Here is a 10,648-nt window from a genome sequence, read left to right on the forward strand (position 1 = left end):
AAATCCGCGCATTTTAAAAAATTTTTTATTACTTAAATCCAAAAAATCATTATCGAAATCATTATTAAAATTAATATTCTTAAATTTTATATAAAACTTCCCAAATTTTTCGCTTTAGAATTATTAACATATTAATATATATAATTAACATATAATTTACATATTACATTTGTGAGAAAAATTTGATCGCGCTTTTAATGAAAATGAAACAAAATAAAAAAAAAAGAGATCAGTAAGCAAACAGGAAAAAAAAACTAAAAAAAAAGTGATAGATAAGAAAAATCGAAACGAATATAAACATTCTTTAGGAAGTTTAAAATAGAGAGATTATAAAAACAACAATCAACTATATTTTTAAAAAAAAATGTAATGATATGAATAATTTCCTCATTCTCTTTTTTTTTTCTTTTTACTATTTATCGAATGCAAATTAAATCGAATAATATCATAATTGCTCCATGCTTATAATCGTAAATCAATTTTTTTTAAAACTTGTAATGAGCGTTTAAATTTAGAAATCATTGCAATATGATGAATTTTTTTTTTTCAACTATATGATGTGTAATATATTTAGCGAAATTAAAAGTATTTAAATGATTATTTTGTTCTCAAAAGATATAATGAAAGATATAATGTATTTAATAAAATTTTCTAAATTTTAAATTATTACTTTTAATAAAATTAGTCACTAGTTTAAACTTAAGAATTATTTGCTATACGTGCAATGTAATGGATTCTTTTCAAACATACGATATTTTGTAATTTTATTATTTCGTAAAATTTTAGATACGATATTTTGTAATTTTATTATTTCGTAAAATTTTAGATATTATTTTATCTTCAAAAAAAGATTAAATTAAATGAAATGAAAGACGTAATTATCATTTTGTTTTTAAAAAAAAAAAAATATCACATATTTTTTTTCAGAATCAATATCAACAGTATATATTTTTTTGCAGAATCAATATCAACAACAGTACGCGTTTATATAGACTTTTTTCACTGATTTCACGTTTCCACTTCGCTCCACAGAACACATGGAACACTTTGTACATCCGCAAACAATGGTCTCTTGTAATAATGGAAAAAAAGTACACGTCCTGTTTTATATGAAGATTTTTCTATGCATAAAATTGGTTTAATTAAACTTAAAAGATACGAATTTCGGAAGGTGCATTGTTTGATTCGTTTTTAAGAGCGAATATGTACGCTGTTATTTAAAAAATTTTCGACCCATATTTGAAGAATAAATGTCGTAATAAAGATATATGTGTAATATATGTACAAACTGCTATATACCAAATTGGAAAAACTACTCAAATAATATTTTTTAATGTTTATATATAATTAAAAATAGCTGAAGTTTCGAGGATTGAAAAATTAAAAATTCGTTTCTTTTGTAGCTTGTATCATTGTATTTGTTGTTTCTAATATTTTAAAATATCATAGAAATATTTTAAAATATTATATATATATATATATATATATATACAAAATGTCCAATTATTATTAATAACAATTTTCAAAATCATTTATTCCATTTTTTTAAAGAAATATTATTATAATATATACATATATATAAATGTGATAAACAATTATTAATTCAAATTATTCATTTCATTGTTACACGTATTCTTTAAGTAATTAGAATTAGAATTTGCACAATTTACTACTTTGTCATTAATCCAGAATTTAATCAAGTAATTCGATAATTTTCGAATAATTGTTATAATTCGTTAATTTAAATTATTATTGAAAATATATCCAATAATAATTCGAATAATATTTCAATAAATCAATATATCAAAGTGAGTGGTTATAAAATACAGATTAGTATGTCAATAAAACGTCAAAATAATATTGAAATTTAATACTCAAAATTCAATACTGTTATTAACTCCATTTAGAAATTAAATCCATCAACTTTGCAACATCTATTTATGGATGATTTCCTATCGTTAATAAATATCTTATATATAATAATAACCAAAAAGAAATATTTATTGTTATTCAATCATTTAATAACTAAACGACTAAATCGAGTTTAAATAATAAATTAAGCAATACAATTATGTAATCGCATAAATTGATTTTAAAATACAATTTTTTAATTTTAATCTAAATATAATTAAAAAAAAAGTTAATGAAATATATAAGAAAAAAGTACATAATAAAAAATGTGCAAATTTGTATCGAGAAGTTGCACAACAAGAAAAACGCCATTGGCTAAACCGATAAACAGCAGAAAGCTTTAGTCATGCTACGTTGAAAAATGTTTTGCTTCCAGGCTTTTCCACTATTCTTGAGTTAGAAATATTCTTTTAAAAGATGACAATCATCATCATGATATAATTCACGAGGAAAAAAAATTTCTTCATTATCTGAATATTTGATTTCACATGTGTATATATATATATGAATCGATACAATGAAAATTTTAAAAAGTTTGAAACTTTTTAAAAACATTTTCTTTTTTTAAAATATCAAAAATTATACAAATTTAAATTTCTTTTTTTTTTTTCATATCTTTTAAAAATGTTTTCATTTTCTATAAATTAGATTCTTTCTTGTCATAAATAATAAATCATTTTTTTCATTGGTATTAACTTGAAATATAGTTTCCAGTTTTAAATTTTTCTGAATTTGCATTATATAAATTTAAACGTATCTTTTTTTCTATATTTATGAATTCTATATTTATTATGCATTATTTTGAAAATTATTCCCATCATAAATTATCCTTTTGCATTCAAGAGATTCATTAGTGATAACATCATCGTTTGAATTATATTTTTGCAAAGTTCCAAATTTTCCAAATTTTTCTAAATTTATTATTATAATATTGATATAACATATAAATTATCAAAAAACATTATAAATTTTTAATAAATCCAACAATCCATTTCTTTACTGAGATAATGTATGTATTTTAAAACTACATACTGTTACAAAGATTTAAAACGTAGAATAAAATCATTAAGAATTTTGCATAACATCGACATAAAAAATATATTAAAAAAAAAAAAGTAATTTACGATAGATTATCATAGTCAAACATGATTCAACAATTTCACAACGTGCTACCACTTCCACTGTTATTAGGTTCGTTTTTTCCTTCTTCTTGAGCCTCCTCGTTTTTCTCAGCATCAACGGTATTTGATTTATTTGTCTTGTTAATATCGTTAAAATATTTGTGCAATTGCTGAGATTTTTGTCTTTGGGGGCTTCGATTCCGCGAAACCGATCTTCTATTCTGTTTTATATTTCCTTCGTATTTGTATTCGTCGCACATTGTTGGCACATTTTTTCTTGTCACTGGAAAAAATAATTTAAAAAACATTCATTGTTCAAATATTTCATTATTTAAATTCGTTATCTTATCTTTTATCTTATCGTTATCTTATCTTATTATAAAATAAATTCGAATTTTTGATACATGACTTCAATCAGCAGGATAACAATAAAAAAAAAAACGAATGAACACGTTTGGAAGTATTTCGCATGACTAAGAGAAAAAGAATCGATCCAACAGATTATCAAAGTTAAACCGGATCTTTCGTTTGTCAGACGATTCCTTTAATCAGTTAAGCTATCGAGATATTCGATAAAATGCTCTTCTCTAATACCAAATATTCGCTACCTAGATATCCATCTATCTTAATGTAATATCGTATTTCTTGTCTTATAAAAAAAATCTTATAAAAAATTTTAAATTTTAGATTTAAAGTGGAGCAACTCTTGGATTCGGTTGTAGATAAATTTACTTTAATTTTTTTTTCTATTAGATTACTAATGATATATAGTCAATTTCAAAAGAATGATATTACAAAATATAAATTTTGTCAGATTATATTTAAAATGATAAATAAATAAGTATACGTAATTATAGTTCTAACTCGATAAAATGCTAATTTTTCCAAAAAAAAAAATTCCGTAATCATAAATAAAAAATATAAAATCATTTTGACAAATTTGCTTGTTCTAGTATTAAATAAATATAATAAAAAATATATATCGAGCATCAAATTTTATAATTATCATTTGTACTCTTCAATAAAGCAGATTAGTTTTTCTATAGTTCATATCTTATCGTATAAGTAGTTTACCTTTAACCTTTCTATCCTCATAATCGCTCGAGTCTGATAAATCGCTATAGTTGTTAGAATCTCTTGGTCTCAGCTCGTTCTTTTTACGAGCAGACGAACCTGACGGGTTTCCAATATTTTCTCTCATTTTGCTAGTCGAGATTTTGTTTCGCGGTGACCGGCCACTTTCACCATTTTCTTTGTACTTGAGCTTTCGTATCTCGCTAATATTTTTTTTCAGCTCGTCAATCTTTTTCGACCTACTGTGATGCTTTCGTTTTCTTTGATTATTGTTTTTTCGTTTCCTTTCCTGACGTGATTTTCTTCGCTTTCGTCTTAAAAAAGAATAAGTTAAGTTAGGTTATGTTTGATTGTAAAATGGTTATATAGATGTTATGGATTCTTTAATTATGCTTTAATTATTGGCTTGTAGAAATTTTAGGATTTAAATCTCAAATTGAGATCATAGAAATTTATCTTAATTGAGATCATGGATTTTGTTATAGAATTAAATAGAGTTATGAATATGTTAGAATGAAGAAAAAGGAAATCCTGTTATTGTTTATCTGAAGATTTTCTATTATATATCTAATTAAAATCATGTCCTATTATACTTTAAATGTACAAATTTTTAAATAAAGTCATGGAAATTACTATATTTTTAAACTCATATCATGAAATGAATTCTCTATTGAAATATTCTAGAGGTCTTTAAGAAAAATTCTCTAAGTGGAGTTATAAAGATTTCCTGCTTAAATCACATATTTATTATAATATTAACTCAAATCATAGAAATTTATTATATCCTTAAATGGGATATCTTATTCTTTAGCTATGAAAATATTCTATTATAATCGTAATAGAGATCATAGAGATTTTCTCTATATTTCTAAGATCATGAAAATCTTCTAAAAATTCCTGAGAAAAAAATCATTATTTTTAGAATCATGAAGATTTTTCGCTATATCTCAACTTAAATATTTTTAAATAAAAAAATATTCATTTAAAGTAATAACAAATATACATACAATGTTTTGAATACAATTACATTTTGAATAGAATTTTGATAGCAGTTTTGTGAATCTAATTTTCCAAAAATATCAGTTTAAAATGAAAGTTCCATTTTCTTTCATTATTTTTAGCGAAAATAATGTTACATAAATCAAAAAACATTAATACTAACATAATTTTTCTATTCGGATTATTGTTTATTTTTCCATACGAATGTTTCACTTTCGCCAAAATAACACTCGATGTATAGTAATGGCTAAAAAATTTAATCTAATAATATTAACAGTAAAACAATAATATTAAACGATAAAAGTTTGATATATTATTTTTGAAATTTGATAAAATGAATAATGAATAAATACACACTAATAATTAAAATATTAAATATAATAATTTTTTATTATTGAATTTTCTATATTTTTTATTTTAATTTTTATTTTATAATTAATGAGAACAGTTTTTATTTCTGAACAGTTATTTTTCAAAATGTATAATTCGATAATTTTAATATTATGAGAATTTCACATTGATTAATTGTGTTAGTTTCTACTTAAATGTGTTAGATTTCTATTAGATAATTCTAAATATCTCGATGTAGTTGATAAATATTGAAACATAATTGCTTGGAAATTATTCATAGAATCTTTTCAGAAATATTCTTTCTAGGAATACATTAAATAACAAAATATAAAAAGAAAAATTGTTACACGAAGTACATTCAACTTTCAATTAAATGAAGAATAGAGAATTGTTTAGAACAAAGATATAAGTGTTAAGCAGTCATACCAATTTAATAGCTACGTGACATTCTCTCTGACTGTATTTAACATCATTTTACGGAGACAAGAGAACTTGTGTAACTGTATTACATAATGAATATTAATTAGATTAAACTGTCTGACTAGTAGAAGATTAATGAAACGTTATTATATGTATAATTTTAATCATTTATCAAGGTATTTTTGTTAAAAATATACACGATCTAAAAATAAATTCGATTGAATATTCTCAATTTATTCGATATGAAAATGAATATCTTCAATTTTCTTTATATTCAGTAATTATAAAGTGCTAAATACACAATTTTTTCTTCCTCTTATTTTTTCTGATGTTTGTTATCAAATCATTATTTTTGATATATCATAATTAACTATTGCAATTTGATATGTGGATTACTAGTCATTAAATCTTAATAAATTGGTAATAATCTAAAATAAAATAATCAAAATTAAATAAAAATCTACATTTTTCAAGATTAACCACTATTATTTCTTATTATAATTATTAATACATAATTTCGTTTCCTATTTTCTGATTCCTATTTAATTTTTAAAATATACATAATTTCAAAGATCATTCATCTCAATTTCAACGAATTATTTGTAATAAATTATTGAATTATTCTGTGATAATTAATAAGACATTAACCTGTTGTTGTTGTCCTCTTTAATCATTTTGACACTCGATGGTCTCTGCTGCATGTTCATTTCAATGATCGATTTTTGCTCGTTACTCTCGTTCACGGACTGTTTAATCGGAGCTGGATTTAACGTGAACACTGCCTTGTAACGACCACTTCTGTGCCGCAACAAACCGGCATTCACTGCGTGCTTCAACGCCCGATGAACCTGAAAATTTATTTCGTAAGAAACAGCAAATGCAACAAATTTCGAATTCTAACCTCAACAAAACTTTTTCTAATTATATTATTTTATGATACAAACAACATGAAATCGTACGTACAGTCATATAACATTCTCGTGGAAAATGTATAAAGATTTCTGCGATATAATATAAATAATTTTATTCTCATTATTTTAGTATATTATTCTTGTTACCTTGTTATCGTTAATTGAATTTTCAAGTTTCTCGATTTAAATTATCGATGATATAAGATAAAGATTTCCCGATCGAGTTTATAAACTTTGAAAATTGAAATATTGAAGAAAATGTGTTCCTTCTTCTACGAAGGATGCAAGCTTCGAAGTGGTTGATGGATCGTCAAAGACGTTCGAAGATTCCTAAAGTGCTTCAAATTGTTTGACAACCATCTGCAGCATGATTATAGAATCTTACAAATTGGAAGAACTAGTTCCTTAGATATTGTTTTCCTGTGATTTTCGAAGATTTCAATTGTTTTAATGAAAGAAAACATCAGTAAAATTTATTTAGATATTTTTTCAATTAATATTCTTCGATTATAATGTTTTAAGTTAGAAATAATTTGAGTAAAAAATTTTAGAAAGAGAAGAAGTTTTACGTAGATGAATTTAGAAAATAATTGAAAATTTTTTCTTATTAAATTTTTGAAAAACTTTTTTTTTAATTTTAATTTTTTAACCTTCAAATATTTAGAAAAACGTTGAAAAATTTTTTTTTATAAAACATTAATGCAATATTCGAATATAACTACAGAGAATAGTTTTCAATCTTACGATTTTTAATTCATTTTCTGTTCAATAATTATTTTTCATTGTTAATAAATTTGTTCGAAATATCAAAGAATCGTAATTGCGTAAGTCTAAATTTCAAATCGCAGAAAATAATAATAATAATTAGCATTTTGAAAGTTTCGCAAATTTAAAAATTTGACTTATATCTAATTAATAATTATTATTAAATATCACAGTTGATTTATGTTTACATCACACGTGAAACGGTGAAATTTCAATCAACAATGTCAAATCACTACGAATCGTACGAAATTAATTTACATTTCCACCACTGTCACCTGCATCGTCAAGTTCCTCGGCGTACTCTTGGAAGTTTGTCGAAGATAATCGAGGACATCTCGAGCTGTGGATCCTTTACCATCGCATAGATGCACCACGGCATCCAGGACCCGATTCATTAGCCGTGGATTCGACGGGTATACCATGGTTGATTCGCTTTTAACTTCGAGCAAATATACTATAGACAAGTAGAAAGAGAAAAAACAACATGCATTGAAATATTCACATGAATATTCACAATAATAATAATAGAATAAAGCTAAATATGAGAAGATGATATATGATATTTGAATTTCGTGAAAGATAATATTATAATTATTAAAAGAGAAATTTTTACTAAGAAAGCACAAATTTATCTTAATTTATGTAAATTATAAAAATATAAAAATTATTTGACAATGAAGAAAGTGTTGTCAAAAATAAAAATGATCATCAAATAATTTTATTTACACGTCAAAATTTGTATGTGCTTTGTTAGGAATACACCTTAAAAAAAATTTGATGTCTTACCTTTCGAAGATTTCGAGATAACATAGGTATGAAAATCAATGTGTCCTCATTCCTGAATAATTCTCATTTGATTTGACAGGAAAGTCAGCAGATAGAAATTTTTTCCAACCACGAATTTTAATTAAAACATATCGAATTCTATTGAAATCAATAGCGATAAATTGACAGTTAATGAAATACGTTGCTGGGCACTTTTATTGTCACTTTTTTAATCTCGATTTTCTTCAATTTCAAATTGCTAATTTCAATGTATATACATACATATAAATTTTGATATAATTTATCGAATACGAAATGTATTCATCAAAATCATGAAATAATTATAGAGATAATATAATAGAAATAACATATTACTTGTTATTATATTAATTACTTTTTAATATATCATTATATTAATTTTTTATTAAAATTCCTATTTTTTCTTCTCAGAATATATAAATATTATCTATAATAAGTCACTTCACTCACTTCTGTTCGCATTATCGATATCTTAACGATATCGATCGATATTTTCAATATATCGAAAATTCAATGAAATATTGTTAATTCATAAATAATCATTAACAATATCTTTAATAACAATAACTTTAAATAAGAAAAAAATAAGAATTTCATTTATTTCTGTCATAACGATATTATTGATATATCGAATTATCGATATTTATCGATATTAATATTAATATTATCGATATTTATCGATAACGATATCGTTAGTCGCAATTCTCTTGTGAACACAGAAAATTTATGTTATTTTGTTAATTTTGTCAAAAGTATTATATTTAAATATATTCAAAAAATAAAAGATCCAAAAATCACTTCAATTAGTTTACTAGTTCTAGTTAAAAGCCTCCGTCGAACGAAAAGCGACCTGATTATCGACGGATACCGCGACGAGTTAAATTGCAAGTTAAACGCCACCTTTTACTACCTTTCTCCTCTCTTGCTTTCACACTCGTGTGTGTACGCTACCAGTGCCAGATATTTACCCATTCGGATGCTTGTTTACTGGAATTGCGGCCTCCTCGTTTTCAAACGAGGGAACACGATGGGAAAGGCCATGTTTTGTGTTTCTCTGTCGACGAAGTATGACATCCAATTCAGACCACAAAGGAAGAACGAACGAATTAATTCTTTTTTCCAACCGTCAATTAGCTACACTCACACATTCATTTGGACCACAATATAATATTAATTATCGTCGATCGACCGCGTAATTGGAAGCGGATTCTTCTCATCATGAATACAAAGTGTTTAAGCTTAATGATACAAGATCATTGTTCGATATGACGATTTTCATTCGAGATATTACAATGATCGAGACTTTTTTTTTAATTGAATTGTTTGTGAAAGATATTCTGAAAAAACTATAGAATTTGATGATTTTTTTTTTAAAAATTAGAAAATTAAGTATAATTATTTGAAAATTGAAGCAAGGAATAACCATATTTCAAACAATATGGGTAATTCATAAATATATATTCACAATTTCAGGAGGTAAGAAATCAAAGAGAATTCAAAAGTCAATCAGTTACATTCTTTGAAATTGATTTATGTAATTCAAAAATTTCTTTATTATTTAAATTTTCGATCAAGTCAATGTTAAATTATTGAATTAATAATTTAATTATTTTATCAATTAAAAATTTGAAATATTTGAACTATATAAATTATTTGTAAAAATTTATTTAATCTAATTTATAAAATGGAAATATTTATACACATAGGAATTCCTTAAGAGAATCTCTTATGAAAAATCACTCATGTTAGAGAAAAATATTTTTATTTAGGAAACAGTTGGATCGAAAGCGATGCATTCGAATAGTTATTCAAAATAGGACATCAATGGTGAAATTTCGTCGAGTGTGTCGTCAATGGATATATTCCCTCGTCAACGACTGAAAATAAAATTTGAAATTATTCCAGTTTAATTGATCGGCAAATGATGAAAAAAAGAAGAAAAAAAGAGAAATTCGTGATTCATTAACTATTCGATGAATGATGGCTTGATGATAGAGGAATCTCTCAAAGGAGAGATGGCAAAGCATCAAAAAGAGATAAATTATAACATTTTTAAAATATTTTTTGATCTCGTTGATCTATTTTTTATCTTTCTATCTTTTTTGTGTAAATGAATCTTTTTTTGAAAATGAGTTAAATTAATAACATCTATTTTTTTTAATGCTTAATAATATATAAATTTTTTTTTTAACAAAAAATTAAATGCATAATGCATGAAAATATTTTCGTATATCAAAGAAACTAACAATCTTTGCTTTCATCTTTTGTTTTAGAAATAGAAGAAATCTAAAA

The 10,648-nt window shown here is 24.0% G+C and overlaps 1 protein-coding gene across 1 annotated transcript; it reads right to left on the reverse strand.

Annotated features, from left to right (window-relative positions):
• Positions 1-3,070: 3,070 nt before the first annotated feature.
• LOC122714443 (arginine/serine-rich coiled-coil protein 2-like) lies at positions 3,071-7,974 on the reverse strand. Its single transcript, XM_043935772.1, has 4 exons — positions 7,828-7,974; positions 6,525-6,724; positions 4,107-4,420; positions 3,071-3,315 (listed from the first exon to the last, which is right to left on the reverse strand). The coding sequence occupies exons 1-4, from the start codon at positions 7,972-7,974 to the stop codon at positions 3,071-3,073; spliced, it is 906 nt and encodes a 301-aa protein (XP_043791707.1).
• Positions 7,975-10,648: the final 2,674 nt, after the last annotated feature.

The sequence above is a fragment of the Apis laboriosa genome, unplaced genomic scaffold (genome assembly GCF_014066325.1).
Source record: "Apis laboriosa isolate Shangri-la unplaced genomic scaffold, ASM1406632v1 scaffold112_cov148, whole genome shotgun sequence".
Classification (NCBI taxonomy): Eukaryota; Metazoa; Arthropoda; class Insecta; order Hymenoptera; family Apidae; genus Apis; species Apis laboriosa.